Source organism: Rhinatrema bivittatum, chromosome 4, assembly GCF_901001135.1.
Source record: "Rhinatrema bivittatum chromosome 4, aRhiBiv1.1, whole genome shotgun sequence".
NCBI classification, from domain to species: Eukaryota; Metazoa; Chordata; class Amphibia; order Gymnophiona; family Rhinatrematidae; genus Rhinatrema; species Rhinatrema bivittatum.
In genome coordinates, this window is record NC_042618.1 from 364,774,232 (window position 1) to 364,799,303 (window position 25,072).

The 25,072-nt window shown below is 41.1% G+C and overlaps 1 protein-coding gene across 1 annotated transcript in view; it reads left to right on the forward strand.

Annotated features, from left to right (window-relative positions):
- The window catches only part of PPARG (peroxisome proliferator activated receptor gamma), a 151,632-nt gene that overhangs the window by 36,458 nt on the left and 90,102 nt on the right, over positions 1-25,072 (forward strand). Inside the window, 2 exon segments of the mRNA XM_029600784.1 lie at positions 19,851-20,078; positions 24,888-25,060. Coding sequence (XP_029456644.1) covers positions 19,859-20,078; positions 24,888-25,060 — 393 coding nt within the window. The 5' untranslated portion in view covers positions 19,851-19,858.

The following is a 25,072-nucleotide window of genomic DNA, read 5'->3' on the forward strand; positions in this document are numbered from 1 at the left end:
ATTGGATCAACAAAACCAAATTTCTTTCCTTTATAAGTGATCAAACATAAGCATGGGAATTTTAAGAAGAATGTTGCACCTAGTGCTAACACCCGACTTTTCAAAGACAAAAAAGTCCTCCTCCTTGCCTGAGGAAAGATTTGGACACGATGTCCTCAAAATAATATATCTCTAACCGCAAAAAATGTTTTAAACAATTTCTCCTTGTCTTGTTCTTCAACACAGGAAATAATTAGAGTAGCCCTACTATTAATCAGGTCAACCAACTCCTCTAAGAAAGTCGATATACCCGGTGAAGATGAGGTTTCCCTTATGTTTTGTCCCCCAGTTTCTTGGGGGACCTTTTTAGGTAAATAATAAATCTTGGAAAGTTTTGGGATCTCATCATCTTCATATAATAATTTTTCTTTTAAAAAATTTTTGAATAACTCCCAAGAAGATAGCAAACAGGTCATAGGAAAATTGACTATCCTTAAATGTTTTGCTATAAATAAATTCTCCAAGTATTCTAAATCTTTATGGATGACCAAACTATCACGTATGAAGGCATTTTCAGAATTTTGTATTAACTGTATTCTGTTTGTTACAGAAATCAATTTATTTTCACATTTAACAATTTTCTTTTCTTCAATTTGATTTCCGTTAGCTTTAATCACACTTAGTAACGACTCATTCATCTTAATAATATTACTATCAAGTTTTAATATCATTATCCCTAGCTCATCCAAGGTAACATTCCCCTGTAACACCACAGGGCTATGTATACCTTCACCACTGGTAGGTTGTTTCTCTTGAATAATCGATGTTACTACATTCTCAGTCCATTGAGAATCAGCCTGATTCACCAGACCAGAGTCCCTTTGGACCACACCTGCCGGGTTTCCCGCCACGTCTCTTGATGGAAATCTGACTGGCTGTAGGGGAGACTTCAGTCCATCGCCATGACTTAGGGAGACCAAAGAAGAGGCTCCCAAACTGTCCTTTCTTGGCGTTTCCACCACTCTAACCACGTGGTGGTTCATTGGTCCAATGCGTTGTTGTTGCTGCAAGGGAGAGGATGTGATAATCCGTGCTTTCCTCTTTTTACCCATTGAAAAATCACAATATCCAATCACTGCGGTCTCGCCGGTCTAAGCCGGACCAAGCCGTGGGCGCCCCTTTGGCATGCGTGGCTTAGGCGTGGTGCTGATGGCAGCGGGGCGCCGCCCCTTCGCAGATTTTAAAGTCAGTAGGGGGGGGACGTCTGAGCTGACATCACAGCTCCGACACCAGCTCTCTCGCCTCCAGATGATGGTAATTGCCGGCAATAGCAGAGACACAGGGAGAACGGACCAGCTCCCTTCTCCTTCCTTTTCCCCGCTCTTATGCCGCCCCTCCGCAGATTTTAAAGTCAGTAGGGGGGACGACGACGTCTGAGCTGACGTCACAGCTCCGCGACACCAGCTCTCTTGCCTCCAGGTGATGATAATTACTGGCAATAGCAGAGACACAGGGAGAACGGACCACCTCCCTTCTCCCCCAGAAATCTGTTTCTAAGTGTCTCCCAAGTGCCATGACCAATACTAGATTTTCTCATAAGTACCCAGTTGTAGAAATGAGCTAATTGATGATTTTTGCTTGTGATTTTAAACACCCAGAATCCAAGGTTTTATTGGATCAAGCCTGGAGATCACATTAAAATGATTCAGAGAAATCAGGAGTAAAAATAAGAAAGCCCCCAGTACAAAGAGAGAATAATCTAGGGGTGGCTATGTCTGACAAGTCCCGTGCTAGATTTGGAAACCTCAAACCCCAACCAGTAATAGATTATTCCAGGGATGGCCAATTCCAGTCCTCAAGAGCTACAAACAGGGCTGGGTTTCATGATATCCACAATGAATATGCACGTGATAGATTTGCATGCACAGCCTCCACTGTATGCAAAGAATTCATTACTGATTGAAGTTTGAGGTTATTACTTTTATGTATTTATAGCTCACATCTTTTCATTGATAGCTCAGGAAAGGTTACATCCAAGTATAATCTAAGGCCACATTTATTTAGCATTTTCCCTATAGACATAGAATGGGAGAAAAGCTTTAGTAAATCAAGCCCTAAGCTTGTAGCTGATGCAATGAATAGTGAAGTGACTTGCCCAAGGTCACAAGGAGCATCAGTGGGATGTAAGTTATGCATGCCACCCGCGGCGTGGCCCTCTCACCTTCTTACACGGACTCCAGTTCCTGGTTCCTCTTCACTGGCGGCGGTGGGCTACCAACTCCAACCTCGGGTTGCCTCCGGCCCCTCCGGCCCTGCCATGGTCCCCAGTGTTGCCAGCCAAGATGCCCTTGCTCGTCGGGCCTCTCCGCGTGGCCCACAGAGAGACGCCGCCATCGGTGCTGCACCCCTCCCTAGGCGCACGTGCGCATCGCTACTCCTTTTAAAGGGCCCATGGCGGGAACCCGGCCGCAGCCCCGGATGTTGACATCAGACTCTTCTGTGTATATAAGCTCAGGCCTCGCTCCATAACATTGCCTTTGCAACAGGTCTCCGAGTACTCGTTGCAAATAGAGAATCCTCTCTACTTCGTATTCCTGACTCCCGTGATTCCCAGCTCCTTATTTCCTCATTCCTGTCCTGTTTATGTGTTGGACTGACTCTCTGGATTTCGACTCTGCTACGCCTGACTACTCTTCAGCCTATCTCCAGCCCTGGACCTCTGCTACACCCGACTACTCTTCAGCTTATCTCCAACCCCGGACCCCTGCTACGCCCGACTACTCTTCAGCTTATCTCCAGTTCCAGACCTCTGCTACGCCTGACTACGCCTGCCTTCTCCGTGCCCTGACCATTGCATTGATTACTACGCTACAGACTTCTCTGTGTTCAGAATTCTACATTGCTTGCCACGACCTCCGTTTGCCGATGGCCCTGATCCAAGCCTGTCAGTGATGTCTCTTCTAGCCTATTCCCTAGACATGGACTTACAAGGCTTCAGCCTTTCTTTGCTTGAGCGCCTCCAGTTGCTCTCCTTTCCATTGGCGCCTGAGTTCCTGTACTGAACCCAGACCAGGGTAGGACTACGCCACCTATTGACGGCTGTCTCTGGGCTGAACCACCTTTCCTCACAAACCAACCTCGAGGCCCACCTAAGTCCTGCCAGCCCTGGCACCCAAAGGCTCAACCCACGGGGAACGAAGGCTGGTACAGGTGAAACTCCAGCGGCCTCTACCTTCAGCCCACTCCACCTGCTGACGGTGGGAACCCATAGGTCCTTACCTATGGGTTGCGTCAACCCCACCTTGGTCCAAGAGTCCACCTCCAACGCAACAGTGTGGTAACTTGGGTGATTGTGGTTTGGAAACAGCCAGGAAGAAGGAGGCAGACTCTGGCTGTTTCCTTTTGTGCAATTTATCTACAGTAAAAAACAAAGAAATGATACAGCTCATCTTAAAATTCAGGTAGTATACACCTCAAACATAGCAGGTTTGAGCGTAGGTTGGCTTCCTGCCTGCTCCCCGGGGCCTCTCTAACCCTTTTAGGCTCTGAGTACTTGTATACTGGTGATGGGTGCCTCCCTTCACCCAGGATTCCTTGTGGATCTGGATCTTAAGAAAGATTGGGTGAGACAGCTGTGCCCGGTGCCTTGAGGTGGTCAGAGAGAGTTTCCTATAGACTCCATCACATAGAATTTGAACTCTGATTTCCTTTGTTTTCAGCCTGTTATTAAATAAATATACTGGATATATTTTACAACATGTTTTAAGTGACTTTTTTATGCTCCTGTGGTAAAATTTCAAGTTTCCAGTGACTTCTCTGTTAGAGAGTACTGGTAAAAGCTGGCATGTTGCTGCTTCATCTAGTGCCAACTCAAACTTCCACCCTCTTGAATCTCTGTGAAGTAATCCAGCAACGTGTTCACAGTTCATTTAAATAGCAGGTGTGACACACATGATTAATCCCATAATGATCACAGTGTTAACAAGTGCAAAGATTACACATAAATAGCTCTGATAAAACACAAAGAACACCAGGCAAATCCAAAGCATCGATGAGAACTTTGTGGCTGATTTTGTGATTTAGAGATAGGCAAACTGCTTTGCATTACAGCTGAACTCCATCTGCAATAGGCAGGGAGTAGAGGAGGTAAGGGAGGTGCAGACAATGGGAATCGAACCAAATCAGGGTCCTTGAGCCCCCTAGTCCATGATATGTTCAGGATATCCATAATAAATATGCATGAGATAGATCTGCATTAGTGAAGGCAGTACCTGTAAATCTCATGCATATTCATTATGGATATCCTGAAAATCATGTCTGGCTAGGAGGCGCGCAAGGACAGGGTTGAAAACCCCCTAAACTAGCTGATGACTGATGCTGGCTTAGGCGTCCATCCCAGTTACCTGATGAATCCCTTTCTCTGTGACACTGCAACCCCTTCCTGTCTTTCATCCCTAACTGGGTGGGATTGAGTGGAACTTCTTTAGGCATGGCACCTAATGGCTGCTTCCCAGTACTGCTCTCTTCTTATTCCAAGTCAGTAGTTACTGCTTCTAGGCCCCTCGGTTGTGGTCCTGTCAGAAGGAGGAGGTGCAAACAGATAGGCACCATGTTAACTGTACCTCTTCTTACAGAAGTTGGGAGCTCTTCTCAAATAAAAAGGTACTGTTGGCAGCAGCACGCCGGTTGGAAGAGAACTCCAGTGAGCTCCCGTATTACCTGGTTGAACTGTTTCCTGCTAGCCCCGACGTCAGTGGGAGGAGCTGAGGAGATGCCCATAAGATCGGCGTCTCTTAGGCGCGCCCCCGTTGCCGGCGTGCAGCTTTGCTCGGCTTAGCTCGGGTTAGAGAGGATTAGAGGAGGAATCCTGACCAGGGAGATAGCTGCCACAGAGGCGGAATTGACGGCATTGTCTGCGGAGGAACGAACAGTTTGCTGGTTTGTTGTTATCTCTTTTTTGGATATGCCTCCAAAACGGAAGGGAAAACTGAGGGTGTTTCCTTCAATACCCCTTCCGTCTCCTATACAGCAAGAAATTGTTCGTTTCATGACTGCTCCTGCACAGAATCCAGCAGCCAAGACCAACTGGGAGGGCGGTCTGAATCTATAGGGCGGTCTGAATCTATAGAGAAGGCTTCGTTGAGTCCCATCCTAGGACTACCACCAATACAGAGGGTAACAGAGGGACTCTTGGGAAGCACTCCAGTGCAGCCTAACACCTTTGGGTCAAAAGTGCTGACTGGAGATATCGGCGCAGGAGACTCAAACACAGAGAAATCTGATGTGGGTTTGATAAGAGAACTTAGGATACAAACCCCACAGGTAACTGTGTCAGGTAAAGAAGATCAAGCTGCGGGTGGTGATGAAGCCCTAGAGAACCTGATACGTCCCTCGGTGGTAACGCTGGAGTTATTGTGGGATATGATGGCAATGATGGCATCTAATATAAAAGGGCTTGAGAAAAAAATGGACTCCATTGCAGGGAAAAATGCTCAGGAGGTAATGGCTATCCAAAGTGCTATTAATAAGTCTGAAGTAAGAATTAAATCCTTAGAGGAAATGGGGAAAAAAGAATGTAGAATTTCAAGCTGCAGTAGTAAAGGATAGAGATTTATTATCGAGACGAATTGAAATTTTTGAGAATAATATTAAGCGTTTAAATTTACGTTTACTTAATTTTCCTCGAGTAGCTGGCAAGGTACCGATGGAAACGCTACAAAAATTCCTTAAAGATGTATTATGTTTCTCTGAAAATGAATTGCCTATAATTAGTTATTGTTACTTTTTGCCAAAGAAAAACCCCAATTTGAATACAGAAGAGATGCCCTTTCAAGGGAATCTCACTAATTTCTTAGAAAGTACAAATAACCAGATAATAGATCGGAGTATACTATTGGTTTCGTTTGTGAATTTATTGGATCTTAATAAGGTAATGAGACTATATTTCGATAAATATCCTATCTCTTTTCATGAAAGTATGGTAAAAATATTTCCAGACTTATCATTAACCACACAGTTAAGGAGAAAGGGTTTTCTGGTTTATCGCCAGGACGCTATATCGACAGGATATACGTTTACCCTGCGCTTCCCGTGCAAATGTATAATTAAAAAACAACAAGATACTTTTATTTTCTTTGTGCCAGATCATTTAAAAATTTTTATCAAACAAAGATCTGCCGCATTATCCCCTCTACCCAGTGAATGGAAATTAGATAGTGCAGGAATGTACAATGCTAGATTTTGTTAATAGAGTTTTCCTGTACCTTTCTCCCTTTAATTGCCAAGCCTCTGAATAGGTGACTATTAGAAATGTTTTCATTGATTATATCATAATTAGATTAATATATGATGATTGGAAAATGTTTTTTCTTTTTCTGTTTAAGCTATTAACAATCATGATGTGATTATGTACTTATAGTGTTGTAATCTAGATCGGAAAATCAATAAATATAAATTTAAAAAAAAAAGGTACTGTTACTTTAGAAATATGAAAAGCAGTAAAAGAAAACTGATGGCATGAGATATGCAACATTTGTTTTATTATAAAAGTATAGACCACTTTTAAAGGAGCATTCTATAAGACAGACAATAGGATTGGCTCTGTGAAATGCATTCATACCCAACAAGAGTAAGAATACTTTTTTTTTAATTTTTATGGCCATGTCTGACAAGTACAATGCTAGATTTGGAAATAACGCTTGAAAATTAACAACTTGCATTTTTTATTCCAAGACAAATTAGGCATTCTGCTGTTATTTGAGATGTTTTGACTGTTGACATACATAGTAATTCGAAGAGTACTTAGAGGCAACCACTAATATAGTTAGATCAATTATACACATTCATATATCAGACAGAAGCATTTAACACATTTTTTGTACAGTAATAGGAAGGGGGCTTCTGATGAAAGTGTGCAGTACCATCCCCGTCCCTCAATCTTCCCTACCCAGCTCTGACAATTTACTATTTATTGTGTCAGACAGTATAGTAATAAAATGATATTGATAAACACATGTGATCAGGGTGGTGTTGAGTTGAAGGAGGAGTGGCCTACTTCATGTAATAGAAATGGGCTAAGAACCAGGGAAACCAGGGCCCATATCCCACTCAGGTATCCATTTAAATTATAGCTTTTTGAGGCAGGGAGTTATTGTACCTGTCTGAATGTGAATAATGCTGTAAGCTGCCTTGAGCATTATATGGAAAGGCTGGCTAAAAATCCATTGAAACTTTTTAATTTTCTTTGTATAATTTCAGATTTTAAATTAGGCCTCCAACGGGGACTAGCTGGTACCTTAGTATGCTGTGCCCTCAACAAGACTGTTAGACTGTTTCCTTTACAAATAGCTTACAGGAAGAAATTAATCATTCTAAAATCTACTTTACTAATATGTTTATAGTGTTATCTCTAATTATGGGAACAGCTGGAGCTATCAGCAGACACAAATATCTCCAGACAATTTTGCAGCACACTCAACTTTGTATCTTTCCTCTTTCTAAAGCATCAACAAAACTAGTGTTTGCTCCATTTTTGCCTGTATATATTCTTAAGATAATTCATTTCTCTAAGAAAAAAAAGAGTATGTTCTCTCGTTTCTCAGAGCCAGAGAGGAATGAAAAGCAATAGTGAGGAGGAGGAATAGTTTCAATGATTAGAAAACACATCAGAGGCCTGCAATTATGAACACATGTTCATATTGTTAACTCAGTTATGATTCAGACTGGCTAGTTATTTCTGCATGTCTCATGTTTGCTTTCCTTTTTCAGAGGCTATTAAAAATTTTATTTTGACAGAAATACCACTGGCTCTGTCTTAAATAGCCTATGTTATCAATCGGTATCTTTTTTTCAGCGTCTTATAATCTGACTTCTTTGTAGGCTGTGATGCCGTTTATTGGAACCCAGTATAAAGGAGGATGACAAACTGCATCTGTAGATGTGCTGCAATGTCCCAGACTAGTGAGCAAAAGAAAGTGGCCACAGATAACCCAAGCCTCATAGGCCAAAATGTTAATAGCAGATTTCACAAAAGAAAAACGCAAAGGATCATTCCTAAAATTTCTCCTGAGGAATAATGAGAAATTCCCAAGGAGAAACCGAAGGAAAGATTCCTTGGGGGTTACGTTGCTTTGGGTTTATTTTTGTGAAATCTGCTATTTACATTCTGACCTAGGAGGCTTGAGAGACTGTTTTGGATATCTGTGAACATTTGGTTTTCCTCTCATTCTTGGGACATACCATATATTACATACATACATATATTAGACCAACATAATTATCCAAAGAAGATGATGATGCATGAGAGCTGTTGGGATCACATCTGAAGGGAGGATCTGTTTCCTCAGCAGTGCCAAGTGGGAGTGGACTCGGAAGAAACATCCAGAAATATTTCTTCACAAAAAAGGCGGTGGATTGATGGAATGGTCTCCTGGCTCCAGAGTTTCAGGACAGGTTGATCCAATCCTGGTTTTACCCCCTTGCATGCAGGGAATTGTAGTTCTGATTTACCCCTTTGCATTTATTCAGAGAAACAAGACTACAAGTTCCTGCATGCAAGGGGATAAAGCCAGGACTAGATCAACCTGTTCTAAAAATCTGGAGCTAGTTGGCAACCCTAGGTGGAGGTGATGGAGAAAAAAAAACAGTAATAGAATACATGAAAGCATTGATAAGCACAGAGGGTCCTTAGTTGCGAAGAAGTGAAGGAAAAGCTAGAGATCAATGGGGATCTATGGCATTGCACCAGGAATGAAATTGTGCAGGCTAGATGGATCTTATGCTCCTTATTTGCTGTCATATTCTGTTTTTGAGTTTACATTGGTCCAATAAAATGTCTTACTACCTGTAGACAATCTAGTATCTTTGACCAAACAAATGCAAGAGCTCTTGCCTGTAGTCCCTGGTTCTGTACAGAATGTGTTGCCTATCATCAGTTTTCATGCACACATACTACAGCTTCCCAATGGCCCATATTTTCTGGAATTCTCAGAATAGATATTTCATGCTTCTAATGATTTTTCTCCCATTTTAAAAGAATAAAAGTAAACTCCCAAGAGTTTTCAGGAAGATCTATTGCCTGTTGTGTGATTCCTACCCACATACAGGGTCATTTTCAAAGGAAAATGTAAATGTAGATGTAACATACTGTCATAGTAAATTTTCCAAAGCCTATTTACTTGTGTTAAGTGCACTTAATGTAGGTAAAACCTAGTGACAATTCAATAGCATATATTGTGACAATTTTCATAGGCTTATAGTTCTTTTGGTCAAAGATAACTAGATTGGCTACAGGTAGTAAGAATGCAACAGAAATAGCAGGCTGCCTTAAACTAACTAATCTCAATAGTTTGTATATCCTGTTACGGCCTCGGTCGCCGCACTGGCACCCGAGTCCTTACCTCGTCAGCCGGGTCCGGGGTCCTGCCGCGAACCGCGGGAGTCAGGCGCGGCCTGGCCGCATGGTGACGGCCTCTCCGCGTGGGAGACGCCGCCGAGTTCCGTGGTTGACTCCGCCCCCATAGGGGAACGCGTGCGAGGGTCGGGCTTTTGACGGTCCAGCACCCGGATGTGCTGAACCGCCCCCTAGTTGACGTCAGCGCCGGCGGGGAATTTAAGTTGGCACCAGCCCTTCCTGATTTGCCTTGCAACGAGGTCACTCTTTGAGGATTAGTTGCTGTTCCAGGTACTTCTGTTCCTGCTTGTCGGATTCGGCGTTCCTGTATCTGATTCCTGCTACCTAGACCTCGGATTGCCTTTTCACCTTTGATTCCTGCTGCCTGCCTAGACCACGGATTGTATACTCGCTTCTGATTCCTGCTGCCTGCCTAGACCACGGACTGTACACTCGCTTCTGATTCCTGCTGCCAGTCCTGACCCGGTTTGTCCTCGCTCCGCTTCTGCCTTAACCCTGTTCCTGTTCCGGCCCGGGAATTCTTCCACGCCAGCTTCTCTCCTAAGTCCCAGCGGTCCGGGTCCCTACGGGCTCCTCCTGGGGGGACCTCGGACTTCCAGGGTGAAGTCACCTAAGCCCTAGCGACCCGGGCGTCAACAGCTCCTCTGGGGGTGCCTCGGGTTTCCAGGTGAAGATCTGCCTTCTGCTGGGCGTGTCTGCCTCCCGACCGCCTCATTCGACGGTCGGCCTAAGGATCCACTTCCCGATCATAACATATCCTTGCTGGGATAGTCATGGATAGCCTGAAGAGTCATGGATAGCCAGACGGGGAAAAAGTGGCAAACACAGGACCTTAGACTCCCTCTATACAGTCATACCACAACAACAACAAAAAATCCTAAAGTTGCACAGGAAATTCTTCTTGGCAATGAAGGATAGTAATTAATACCACACCTGCGACTGACCCTGAGAAGATGTGGCAGATCTTGCCACTGGGATCAGACATGTATCAGAGCAAGGGTGGATTTAGAATTGACTACTTAGAAGGTCCTAAATTGCCTCCATACCCAAATAGGCAGGTCAAGAAAGTGAACTGGGGATATTCTACCAGATCTGAGACCTGCAATTGTGTTAAGAGACAGATTGTCAAAACACCTTTTGGTCTTCCCATTGCTCGATGATGGCCCCTGCATGATGCAGGATCTTGCTGATACCAACTTATGAGCATTGAAATAGGCTTATCAGTGGAAAGAGGATAATCATCTGAAAAACGGACTCTAGAAAGCAGCTTTTTATTGTGGGATAGGGTGGCCCCAATGAAAGATATACACTTTTTTTTGCTACCCCCCCACCCAAAAAAAAAATAGGACAAAACAGAAAGGAAATCTAGGAAGAATACCTAAACAGAGCCAAGAAATAGGCAACATGATGAATGGAAGACTCTACTTAGTATTGTAACTTTAATACTGGAAATCAATTCTTGTATCCAGAACTTTCTTTTTTACAAAATGACTTTAAGAATATTTTCCATTTTTAGATGAACATTCCCCAATTATAGATTTTGGATCAATGTGGATCTCTGTTTTCAACCATTCTACATCTTTAGCTAAATTTCTTGGAAATAAGATCCATATGTTGTTTAGCTAGAAAAAAAAGCCCTCATGCCCATAGAGTTGAAGATTCTTCGAATTTGCCTAAATTGGGTATTTTCTATGCAGTAAACCAGAGGAAAGCACAAAGTTATTTATATAACATATGCTAGTGAAATAATTCTTCCAGATCCTCAAAAAGCAAGTGGAGCAAATCCCTGGATCAGTACTTCACCTCAAAAGATGGATCTGTCTACTTGCTGTGTCTTAACTGGAGTCCAGGGGAATTCCAGTTCTCAGTGGGCATAAACTGGACATTTAATATCATCAGCATTCAAGAAAGGTAAACTTTGATATTTATAGGGTTTGATTCTCATGCAATTAGCACTGAGGATGAAGAAAGCAATTGCAAATTGGAGTGTTCTGACAACCCATTTTTATGTTCTTATTGTGTAACTGGGTGCCGTCTAGTGCTAACCTCCAATTTCAGCTAATAATGTTTTTGTAAGAAAACTAAAATGCGCTATGAGTCCATGTCAACTAGCGCAGGAGTAATTTGGCCTGCCTTTCAGCATTATACGCCAGTTTTCTCATTTCCTCTCAACCCCAAAGGAAAGAGCAAAGTGGCATGTGACACTGAAAGCCAGAGGTAGTGCCAGCTGTGATTACCGGAGGACCATGGGGTTTTTAACTTACCTAACATTAGCTATCTTCCAACTCTTGTTTTCAGCTGGAAGATTTTATGAGCCAGGATTTAGCTATCTGTAATGAGATAGCCAAAATGTGCCAAAGGACATAATGTTTATTTATTTTATCTGTATATTTTTCACTTTCCCGCTTCAAAAAGATTGTTCCATTTAAAAGACAAGAACTATTTATTTACTTATCTACTTATTTATTTAGGTGTTTTATATACTGTTGTTCCAAAAGAAGATCACAACGGTTTACAAAATCAGTATTCATATTCTTGGTCGACATTCACATCCTGGTTCAACATTCATTCAGCGTTGTAGCAAATACATATTCTAGTGCATTTTCATACATCATCTAGGTCAACATGACTATAAATACAAATTCTAATTCTCCTATCATTTCACATTACGTCGTTCAGTGCATATTGTTCATTCTGCTATCATGATGTCTGTTAGTGGCAGTGTTGTTATTGGCATATTGGTAATTTATGCTAAATCGTATACATTTCTAAAGAGCCATTTTTTTAGTTCACGTTTGAACCTCTTTCTTTCTGTTATCAGACGTAATGATTCTGGAAGAGAATTCCACAGCTTAGGACGTACTATGGAAAACATTTGGTCACTTATTTGTGTTAGGTGTGTTTTCCGTGTTGTAGGCACCTTTAGAAGTCCTTTGTTTTGTGATCTTAGGAATCTCTGTGGTGTGCATGGTTGGTGTCACTCCAGTTAAACAAGGGGTTACTGCTGATGATATTAAAAATTAGAGTTAATACTTTATAATGAATTCTCTATTGTACATGAAGCCAGTGCAGAGGTATCAGCAAGGGGGTGATATGGTCAAATTTCCTTGTCCCTAGTAAGAGTCTGGCGGAGACCTTTTGTAGTAATTGTAGTGGTTTTAATAGTCCTGAGGGTAGGCCTAATAATAGTGAGTTGCAGTAATCTAAGTTTCAGAACAGTGCGGAATCTTGGGTTGTTAGTAATGGTTTCAGCCGGTGTAGTATTCTTAGCTTGGAATATCCTGTTTTAATTAATTTGCTTATATGCTTTTTCATTGTTAAGTTCTCATTGAGCTGTATTCCTAGGTCCTGTACTTGATCTGAGGGAGTAACATTAAAAATTCCTAGGTCTAGGGATGGCGGCTTGATTAACGTTGAATTTCTCCATAACCACACAATTTCAGTATTTTTTGGGTTTAGAGTTAGTTTCAATTGAGAGAGTTTATGTTGTAATGCACTCGTGTATGTTGACAGATTTGATGCTGATTTTTCAAGTGTTTTGTCGAAAGGAATGTAGAATTGAATGTCGTCTGTATAAAGGTAGAAGTTGATTCCTAAATTTGCTGGTAGCAGATAAATGTTGAATAGAGTAGCTGAGAGAGCTGAGCAGCCTGTGGGACACCAGTATCGACTGGGAAGGTGTCAGAAATGTAATTGCCCAATTTGACTTGGAAAGTCCTATTTTCTGCAAAACCCAGATATGATTACAAAAAATTACTTTGTATGGTTACCGTGATAATGACCTAGAAAAGGAGGGAGCGTGAGATCTGTTATTAATTAATTTGTGTGGCTCTTAGGTCCAAAGTGCTGTACAATGATGAAGAATGCATATGTTACACCATGGTTTTTCTGACCCTGATTAGGTTCTTTATAGAGGGCAAATCCTAGCAGGCCAAAAAACACAACCCACATTGGAATTTTGTTTGACATTGAGATAAATTCCATTTTCAAAGAGGCCCATGGAATCTTTTTTTTTTTGTCAAAATCATTTTTATTAAAGAATAATGACAATACAACTATCAAACATCAGAAGGGTTGCCCAAATACCCGCAACAGATCAACAACATTAATATCAAACCCCCTTCTTTTTCAATAGCCATTAAATTTACCCATCCATACAACCCATTCACACCAGTCACCCACTCATCTACTCCCAATCCCTTCTTCCCCAAACCCTTAGGAGATTAGTCCATATTTTCATATAAAATATATTTTTGAGAGAAAATATATAAAGTACTACATTAACATCCAAAAATGGATTTGAATTCTAATACTTTAAACAGGCACTACTCAATCACTTCCATGAAGAATGATATCCCAGCACAAGTAAGTTATTTTGGATTTCCAGCGGCAATAATGTGAAACACAGAATGTGTTGTAGTTTAATGTTTCATCCTTTAAATGTAATACTTCTGCCAACCAATCCCCTCAAGTGGCATGCTGGGGCATTCATCCAGTAGGAGCTCAGGGGGGATCATTCCACTTAGGGGGTCATTCTTCAAATCGTGATGGGCCGTTATCGCGTACGTTAAGACATTATTGCACGCGATAACGCCCTAACTCACGCGATAACTACTGCTTCACGAAGCAAAAATGTAAATTAGGGAAAGGGAGGAGTTTGGACGGGGTTTAGGAAAATATGGGTCCTGTAGCACTGCAGGCAATAATGTATTGCACATTATCACCCGCATTAGCACCGGAAATTGCTACAGCTATTTCATTGGTGCTACGGGGCGAGTGTGCAGTGTGGCCACAATCGCGACGGGCAAAAACGCATCTCCGCGATGCCAGCCGCCTGCTCACTGTCACCCCTTGCCCCTTTTTTTTCGTGGCTCATCATTCCGCTTTATTTATAGCAGGCTGATGAATCCAGGGTTAAGTTTCTTGCAGCACCCTGTGTCCTTTGGGGGTTTTACTTCATTGGGTTCAAGCATTGCGTTGCTTTGGAGCCCTCACTGGATCAGGAACCTATGGCCGCAGGCAAAAAATTAAATCCGAGGAGCAGGGCATACCCAGGTAGTTCATTAAGAGAGTTCTGTGGTTTTGAAGGGTTGCATCATCTGAAAAATGGGAGTTTATTTTTAAATCCGTGCCCCATGAGGCCACTTATGTGACAAGGAGAGGCCTGCTCCCACATTAGCTCTTTGGCACAGTTAGTCATTTCTGCTTGCCAAAATAGTGCAAAGGTCACAGACAAGAAGCCAGCTTTCCTGACTCTAGAACTGACCATGATTCATCACCAGCCCTCAAGGTTCTTTTTTTGTATGTTTGCCAGTTACTGCCTCCTGAGGGATCCATGCTTCCCTTTATGAAACAAGCTTCAGCATTTTAATAGCATCTGATGCAACTCCAGTGTGCTAATTACTAAGGAAGGTTTGAGCTAGATAAAACATAAATGTCAAGGTTTAAGTAATTTCATATATTAAAGTTAAAGTAGGGTTAATTAGGTTCCATTTCTTTTGTTGTAGGTAGGTAATATCATTGCACTATTAAGAATATTTGCTATAAATTCAAGGTTACTTTTAAACTGTTAAAAATGGACTTCTTCTGACTATTACTTTCTCCTGTACCGTATAGTCCAGGAAGGCTTAGTCTTTCACAGGATGGCTTGGGATTTGAGGTGAATTGCAATGAGTGAACTTGAGGAAAGCATAGGACATGTGGTTTTCCTCTCATTTCACAGGATATAGGTATACTTAGCCAGAGTAGGACCCAGTCTACCCCTTTGTACCTGCCTCTTGTGCTGTTGCAGGTCTTACGTGATCTGAGGTCTGCTATCTCTCTCTCTGCTGCCAAGGTCCCTTAGTGTCTATTCCATGCATGCTTGAAAGATCCTCAAATGCTTTGTACCAGATCTTTCGTTCAGGCTGGGTATTAGCTGATGGTAAAGATGATTGCTGCCATAAGCTTGCTCAGTAACTGACATACGTATTCTAGAATGAATGAAGTCAGTGAAATTGTCAGACCTTGTGTTCTAATCCATCAAATCCCTGTGCATGTTCTACGTTCTTTCTAGGTCTGAGTAATTAAATTGTTCGCAGAGCAGCAGTTACTGTGGGATTAGGGGGTTGGGTTCCATGTTGGAGTCTGATCTGCTTGGGGTAGATGTGCATAAAATCGCTGCTGGGCAGACTGGATTGGTCTTTTTTTGGTCTTTATTTGTCATCATGTACTATGTAACTGTGTTTTGCCCTGCTGACAGTTTGGGGGCCTAACGAAAAGTACTTTGGCAAGTCTTGGTGGGTCATCTGAAGTACAGGAAGTGGGTTCTGCTGTTTTGATTGTTGAAGGAGGTTTGAGATTTTTGGGCAGCAGCCTTGATCACAGATTTTGCACCATAAATGCACTTTACTTGCATCTTCCTGGCTATTTATAAAAACATATGCTGAATCAATTTGTTTTCCTGTACAGTTGAATCTAGATGCATTTTCAACAGGCTGCTAAAGGGAGACCATCTAAACCCTGTAGCCCAGAAATGGAGACAGATGGTGGCTCCTGTCTGCTGTGTGTCACTGGTCTAAGTGTACAGTTTCTATGTCGGGAGCTGTAGAAGTTCACCTGGTTCTATTTTTTTCAGTAGGAGGTGTATTGATGTTCTAGGGCAATATTTGCAATGCTCCCTTTTCTCAGGTAGGATTGTTGCTTTTTGTTTGCTTATTTATTTATTTTACCTCGTGTACTAACCCACCTTTCACAACATCCAAGCAGCTTCCACAGAATTAAAAGAATGTAAACAATATATTAACAACAATATAATAAATTCAACTAAACACAGTTTAAAACAAGAATTATAACTTTTACCTGCCATTCAATCCAGCCACTATCACCCCCCCCCCACCCCATCCCAACAAAATTGCATAACCCAATAAAATAAAAATAAAAAAATACAAGAACGAAAATCTGTGAAATGCCCCAATTCTGGTCTGACCAACGTCACAGTCCAGTACCTCACCTAACCCAAACATTAGGCAAGCTGTTTAACTGAAGGCTGCCTGAAAAGGCCAGCATTTAATCATTTTATTAAACAACGTTATCTGTTTGAGTCCTATTTTAGTTTGGCAAGCTTGCTACATAGGCTCTGGCTGTGTTCTTTTGCATGGTTTTCAGTAACTGTTCTGGCTGGCATCTGCAGTAGTGTATGATTTTGAATATAAAGATACCGATGCTTCAGTTGTGTGCATTGAATTGTGAGCCATTGCGAAATGTGCTTCAAAATGTGTATCACCACAAGGTGTATTGAACTTTGCATGCAAAACTGAACTGACCGACAATGGCCCCCACCACATTTATTGTTCTCCGCATTCACTTGACCCTCCCTGTTTCTGTGGCCAGTGGTGACTGAAGCTTTTCCATGCTAAAGTTGCTGAAGGCATACGCTCGTTCCTCAGTGATGGATGAAAGACTTGAGCTATTCACCTTGTCAACAGAACATGAAATCCACACAGAACACTGACTTGAAGAAACTCATTTCTATATTTACCTAACTGAAAGCACAGAAAGTAAGATTCTGCATTATAAAGTGCTTTTGTTCTAGTACATATTTTGTGAAATGTGTAGAACAAATTGCACGATAATGATGCATGATAATGTGCAGTCAAAATCATATGCTCCTTCCTCGTGTAAAATAAATCTATTATATTATTAATCTGTTAGTATGTTGTTCATACTAATGCAATAAATGTTATTTTTTTTAAAGTTAATTGCATGGAGGCCACCAGCCAGTCGGGTTTTCAGCATATCCGCAATGAATATGCATGAGAGAAAATGAGCATGTTGTGGCCTTCACATGCACATTTTCTCTCATGCATATTCATTGTGGATATCCTGAAAACCTGACTGACAGGGGGGTCCCCAGGACAGGGTTGGGAACCACTGATCTAATCCCTTTGCGTTGGCTCTGGCTATAAAAGAAAGTTTTGTATACATTTCCGCTGCCATGTCCCGTTTGGAGATTGATATTGAGACTAAAGTAATTTCTTTTGATACAAATATGGAACTCTGTTCCATTTTAAATGCTGTCAATTGTTTATTTTATTAATAAAGCAAGACCTTGGAAAGCAGTACTGGGGTGACATCAAGTGACTTGCTCATTTGTAAACCTGCACAGTTTCATTACCAGAGTTCCAAATTGCTGCAGCCCCTGGTTGTAGAGCAGCAGTTTATCTGATTGTGGAAGGCCTCAAAACAGCCCCAGAAAAACTCGGCCACACAAATTCATATTAGGCAAGGGTTAAAGTTTGCATTTCAGGCCAATTATGAGTTTAAATCAAACACTTAGAAAGAACAAACCTGTTAACATATTTCTGTATCCGACTACCATGAATAATATTGATTTAAAACTTTATGCAATCTGTGGAAATAAAAAGAGGCGGGTTTATTATGGAAAATCTAGTCCATGGTTCAGTGGCAGTAAGTTTCCTCTGTTACTGGTCTGCGTTGCTTCTGTCATTTTTAGTTTTCACATCTCCACAAAAAATGATATATTATTCTAAAAAGTGGTCAGAATATTTTATGCCTAGCCTGATCAGAAAGGTTATGAAAGCAATCTAAAATCTGATTACATATTCTGATAAAAAAAAATACAAAACTTCAGGCTATGAAAATGCACCTACTTATCCCTTTCGGAATAGAGATGAGAAGGAAGTGGGGCTTTTGAGGAAGGATTACCTGTAATTGTACATATGATGAGGCCAATATTCAGTAAGCCATTTAGTGGACAAGTTAGCCAGCTAACTTGACTCGTATATTGAATGGGATAATCGTCCCGCTGAATAACCTTTCTTAAAGTTATCTGGCTACATGATGCCTAAAAAACCCCCCGCTGAGAGCAGGGGTCTGCACTCACCCGCTCCCAGTGAGGTCCAGCGCAGCTTCTGTCAAGCTGCACTGGAAGCGTAATCTATACTCAGTTTACGTTTCCATTGCTAGTTTCTTCTAGCGCTTGACAGAAGCTGCTCTGGGTCTTGCTGGGAGCAGATAAGTGCAGACCCCGCTCCTGGTGGGGATTTTCAGGCATCGGGAAGTGGGGGGGGGGGAACCGGGGGGGGGGAATGCGGAGAGATGATACTTTATATTGCCGGGGGTGGGATGAGAGGGCCTGGCCTCCAGTTTTTTTTCAGAAGTGGTTTGTTGGGAGAGAGGGTGGAGGGATGGGACGGTTGCCATGATCCCACCACATTTTTGTTTTTATGAGCTGTGGGGTGGGGGGAATGCAAGGCCCGATTGGGCGTCTTTATTCTTAGGTGGGGAGAGAAAGGAAGTCGGCCATAGCCACTTGAAATCTTTTTTTTTTTTTTTTTTTTTTTTTAGCAAAAGCTCCAAGAGAGCCGGATAAGTAGCAAGCTATCCGGCCACAGAAGGCCGGATAATTTTAGACCTGCTTCTGAGCTGGATACATGCACTATTCAGCTAAGTTAGGTGAATAATTCAATCCTCCCAGAAACGCCCCTGTCACACCCCTTTTTTACCTGGCTAAATTATAGCCAGTAACTTCCTATCCAGCTATAAGTGATAAGTGATTGAATATGCCTGTTTTGCTATTTAGACAGATAACTTATGAGTTATCTGTTTAAATGGATTTTGAATATGGACCTCGATGTTTTCATTATTTTGTATGTTTTACTGTGCTGCTGTAGAATGAAATCCTGTATGCATAGGATGATTATATAACTCCATTTCATAAGAGACAGTTTGAGTCCGTCCTGGGGTGGGGGATTGTTTTCTTAGCCCTCCGTGACACATGAGCCAGGAAGATGGAGGGACATCTCCTCTGCAACTATCCCTAAGTGCTACTGTATAGCCAACAGGGATTGCACAGTAGTGGCAGCCACATTCCCCTCTCTTAGGATTGGGCGCGTCACTTCCATTTCGCTCTCGACCTCTGCTGACTATGTAGAACAATAGCCTTGAACCTGTGTCTCCTGTACCACAGTGAACAGCACTACAGCATGATCTGCAGGGCTAACTATTCAGAGCTGCGTTTGCGCCATTCTATGCATGCTTATATAATTCTGATTTCCTTGAGAAAAACAGGACTATATTTCCCTGCCCACAATGGAGTAAAACCAAAACTGGTTTTACTCCATTGTGGGTTTTACTCCAAAACTGGCGCTATGCAATCATTATAAGTATAAATTATTATTTATCAAAGGATTGCTCCCACTATTATCATTCTGTGTACAATTTCTGAGTCTGTTAGCAGGTATTAATACTATAAAGTACGTTTTTATTTGTTGACAGTATTTTTTCAAGAGTTTGCGAGTAATCGAGATGTATGGAAATGCAGATTTGGGCATAAATTCTTCTTGCTTTACCTAGTTTTAAATGCAACCTGTTTAATTCCCTGTAAATAATACATTGCTGAAATGAATATTTTACATCATTATTCCAAAAGTATGACCGTGTCTTGTATTTCTTTCAGGAATTAACATGGTCGATACCGAGATACCATTTTGGCCCATGAGTTTTGGAATCAGCACAATGGACCTGTCTGGCATGAATGACCACTCTCAGTCTTTTGACATAAAGCCCTTTACCACACTGGATTTCTCAAGCATATCCACCGCACACTATGAAGACCTTGCTCTGGCGAGAACTGACCAGATAACCTATGACTATAAGTATGATATAAAACTACAAGAATGTCAAAGTATGCATTTTATTTTATTTTCTTCAGATTGTTTTAATCTATTTGTTACTCCCAGTAGTGGTGGTGAAGAGGAGACAAAATATCTGAATTCAAGAAGGCATGGGATAAATACAGGGGATCTGTAAAGTAGCGATGGGAACTATAATGCTGAATTAATTGGACAGATGGGCAGACTGGATGGGCCAAATGTTTTTTTTTCTGCAATCATGTTTCTATGTTTCTATCTATTTAGGACCAAATCAGAAGAAATGTCAAGCTCACAGGGACCACAGGACAATATAGTTGCTGTGGGATGAAAATGAGCAGTTTTTCCTAGTTTTAACACCACTGATGCTATTAGGACAAATACCAACATGTTTAGATTTTGTATAATATGCATTGTGTAAATAACACTGGGCTATTATATGAAAGAAAATGCTTCTACCTATGTCAGATAATATCTTTGCCATGGGGTGCTTCCCTTAAAAAAGCACTCTTCTTCCTTAATATCGCTAGCATGGTTTAAGAGTTCTGTGACACTGAAAGAATACTAGAGATGTGCATTCATTTTAAAATGAATGGTAATCCAGACTGAATTAGGTATTTTCATCTTTGTTCATTTCTCCCCAAAATGAAGGCACAGTCCCCACCGAACATTTTTTAGTTCATTTGTTTCAGACAATAGTTCACACTATTCACAAATATTGCACCCTATTTTCCTATTTTGCACAAAATGAAAAAAAAAACCCCAAATACAAATTATTTGAAAATGAATGAAACAAATCAAAATGAAAAAAATGTCCCTGCATTTCCTTAATCAATGCATTATTTTAAGGAATCCAAATAAAGAAAAATAGTATAAATTGCATAGTACTAAAGAAAATAGTGGCTTAGTAGCATTACTGTGTCATAAGTATTCCCAGATCTTGCAATTTTATGGTATTTATTGTTCTGGTTTAACCAACAGTACCTCATGTAACTTAACTTAAGCTCCAGTTTGGAAAGACAAATAATTAAGAAATCCATATTCAGCCTTAGTCCGGCTAGAAAAGTTAGCCGGATAAACATACCTGGAACAGACTTCTAGTGTAGGCTATGAATCCAAAAGAGTGGCATGCGTAGGCTTGTCACAAAGGAACTTTAGTGTCACAAGGAAGGAGAAGATCACAGATTGAGTGAGAACTGTGACAGCACAGTAATCCAATAGAAAGGGGGCAGACTGGGTGGAGCAAGTGGTCCTTTTCTGCTGATGTTTTCTCTGTTTCTAGGAATATGATTATAGATAGATTGTTGCCATGAAGGTTTGAGCTAGAATTTGCTTATTTTAAATTACAGTAAATGACAACATTTCCTATAATAGAGTAAGCGTTGCTGGTATGGAAAATTAGTCACCCATTGTGGGCTAATATAGATAACATTACTGCTATTAATTTATAATGGCTTTCTAAAGAAATATAATGTTAAAGAGAGATATTCAACCACAGCATTTCAAATGTCATGTACTCCTAACATCCCATTCTATAGGTGGAGGTACTCCTAGAGGCCCATGTTCAGCCACCTTGCAGCTCAGCTAATTAGCTGGATAAACTTAGCCCATATGTTCAGCTGCACTGCTGAATATATCCAGCTATCTTAAAGTTATCCAGATAAGTTTTATCCAGCTAACTTTAGGACAGGCCTACGGGCTGACCAGATTTAGCCCCCTGGTATGCCCCTAACATATCTGGCTAAATTCTAGCCAGCTAACTTAATATCCAGCTAGAATTTAGCCGAAGAAATGCCCAAATCTTCATGCAGCCAGATAGCTTTTGAATACAGAACTCCATGTGTATTTAAACTAACGGTCTTCTAGAGCACTGGTCCCCAACCCTGACCTGGGGACCCACCAGGCAGTCAGGTTTTCAGGATATCCACAATGAATATGCATGAGAGAAAATCTGCATGGCAAATCTGCATGGCATGCAGATTTTCTCTCATGCATATTCATTGTGGATATCCTGAAAACCCAACTGGCTGGTGGGCCCCCAGGACAGGGTTGGGGACCACTGCTCCAGAGGGCAACTTTCAAAGCCATTTGCCCAGGTAGATAGCAGCTTACCAATGAATTGGTCTGTCTGAAAACTGCTCTACTGTGACTAAACGTATACGCAGACTTCACAGTGTGCGTCTTCTTAGCCAGGTTCAAAAGAAACAATTCTGTAGGTGGGTTTAGGTCAAGGGAGTCAAATAGCTCATATATAAATTTAGTTCATGTGCTATTTTGCCTCTATTCAGCTGCCTGTATAAATAAGTACAAAGTACATATAACCCTCACTTCAGGCTCTCCAGGGGGAATGCAGTAGCTATAGGGAAGAGGGTAAAAATAGAATCTCCAAACGCAAGCTCCTCATTTTTACCAGGGCTCTTCCTGATGGAATTTTGCCTGCGAATGTCTGCACTTTTAAACAAGAGAACAAATCCATTGGATCTCCTGCATGCTTGTTACTTCTGAGTATGCAATGATTAGCGCTTTCAGTAGCAATAAAAATGCAAAAATAAAGGAATTGCAACAGATGAGTTTTACTGAGGCAATTGGATAAGGAAATAATCTGAGTGCTAATATAATTATGCACAATTATAATTATACAACCATTTTCACAAAATATAAAGTAGCTCCATACATGCAGTGGCTTTTTTAAACTTGCAATCATATCATGTTGCTGATCTCAGTAGTAGTATTAGCATCTCCTTTGTCCTTTAGGTGAATGCCAGTTCAGTCTGTGCTAAGTCTTACAGCTTGCTTGCTTCTCAGCAAACTCCAGGGTACTGTTTTCAAACAAACAATAATAGGGTACCTCCCACAGGCTTGTATCCAGAACTTTACTCAATTAGCTCTGGAAATGGCTTCCACTGGCAGGCTTCTGCTGTGCAATTAAGCTCACACGCAGGCAAGAGACCCCCAAGTGAGGACTTCAAGATTTCTGAAAGTCTTAAAGGGACCTGGCTTGTATTAGGGTGTCAGAGTGGGAATTCACACTAAGAGTTACATATGCAGCCACTTTTAGCACACATACTTTACAGCTGCTATTCCTCAAAGGGAAACTATGCATGTGCTTTCCTTTTGGAAACTGGACTCAGTGTACATGACAGATACCACGTGGACTATTCAAAATTTCCCCTTTACTGTTGTGATAAAGACCACTGGGTTTACCAGCAATACTTGCCTGGATCCATGAAATGTAAGTTTAATCAATAATCCTGTAATAAACAGGGAAATTATTGGAAGAGTGTAGTATGGCACAACAATAATTATCTTAATGCCCTGTCCAAATAACATGTTTGGTTAGCCAGCTAAATTAATATTTGGGCATATATCCAACTAAATTATAACTCCCTAATAAGTTAGGAGGCTAGAATTTAGCTGGCTGAGTTAGAGGCGTTCTGGGGGCGTAACTGGGAAGAGTTGAATTACCCAGTTTCCAATATTCAGAGTTAGCCGGATGATTTAACTGGCTAAGGGGGTCATTTATCAAATTGTTTTATGGCGTTTTCACATGCAGAAATGCCATAATGCATGGTGCGATGCAAATTTGGAAAAGGGGAGGAGTTTGGGGCAATTTGCGAAGCCATATTGCACAGTTTTAATGTGGGAAATAACTACACCTTTTTCATTTGCGTTAAGCTGTGCGATATGGCTTTATTGCACTTTGCAATGTTTGCACTATTTTAAGCTGCTGGAGAGAGAGAGAGAGACTAGCTATAAAACCCTTATAGTACGTAGGTATTTATACCTCTATATGAGGCCCACCTAGTACTTCGAACTGAGGTTTAAGTAGTAGTGTAGGAGTTAGGGGCCACTTTGACATTCAGAGTGAGACGTACGAACAGAACAGTACACTCTTGTGAAGATTTGATGTCCTTCGGAGTGAAGAAACTCACCCAAAGATGAGATTTGTAAAATGTTCTCTCAACCTAGCTTGATGTTACCCAGGTAGAGACTCCTTAAAGCTAGGTTGAGAGAACATTGTACAAATCTCATCTTTGAGTCAGTTTCCTCACTCCGAAGGACATCAAATATTCACAAGAGTGTACTGTTCTGTTCGTACGTCTCACTCTGAATGTCAGTGGCCCCTAATCCCTATACTACTACCTAAACCTCAGTTCGAGGTACTAGGTGGGCCTCATATAGAGGTATAAATACCTATGTACTATAAGGGCTTTATAGCTAGTCTCTCTCTCTCTCTTTCTCTCTCTCCCCAGTGGTTGTAGGTAGGAATTGGGGTACTTACTGCAAAAAAGTTATACTCTGTGGTAATACCTATGTGAAGTGCTAAGATAGTGTGCTTTGCTATAAACAGGCTACCATAAAACATGCCTCTTTTCCTATTGCATGTGATATTTATTGCATTTTGATAAATCCAGGCCTAAGTCTGGTGGGGCCAAAGAGCTGTCCTAAAGTTAGATGGCTATAGTTAGCCGGCTAACTTTAATATAGCCGGCTATATTCAATAGTGCAGTTTCACTGTTGAATATATCTCCAAACATTAGCCAGATAAGTTTATCGAGATAACTTTGTTAGCCGGACCGTGTGAATATGGACCTCAAAAACTTCAAACATTCCTTATAGCTGACCTTGTGAAACAAATATATAAGTTAGGACATTATAATCCAACCAAATTATTTGAAATCACTCTTAATGTTCTGTTTAATTTATGTCATAATATGGTTAAAAAAAAACAAAACTTCATTATCAAGCCAGATTCAGTTCTGTGTTTATCAGTGACTGATAAGCATTGTTCACAGCAGTTGGACAAAATTTAGATCTTTGTCTTTCTCTTTCTTTGCACACAGATGTGATAAAAATGGAGCCTCCATCTCCACCCTATTATTCAGAACAACCTCAGATGTACAGTAAACCTCCAGCTGAAGATGCCTCCAGTTCTTTTATGGCTATAGAATGTAGAGTATGTGGAGATAAGGCATCTGGGTTTCATTATGGAGTACATGCGTGTGAAGGGTGCAAAGTAGGTTCTCCG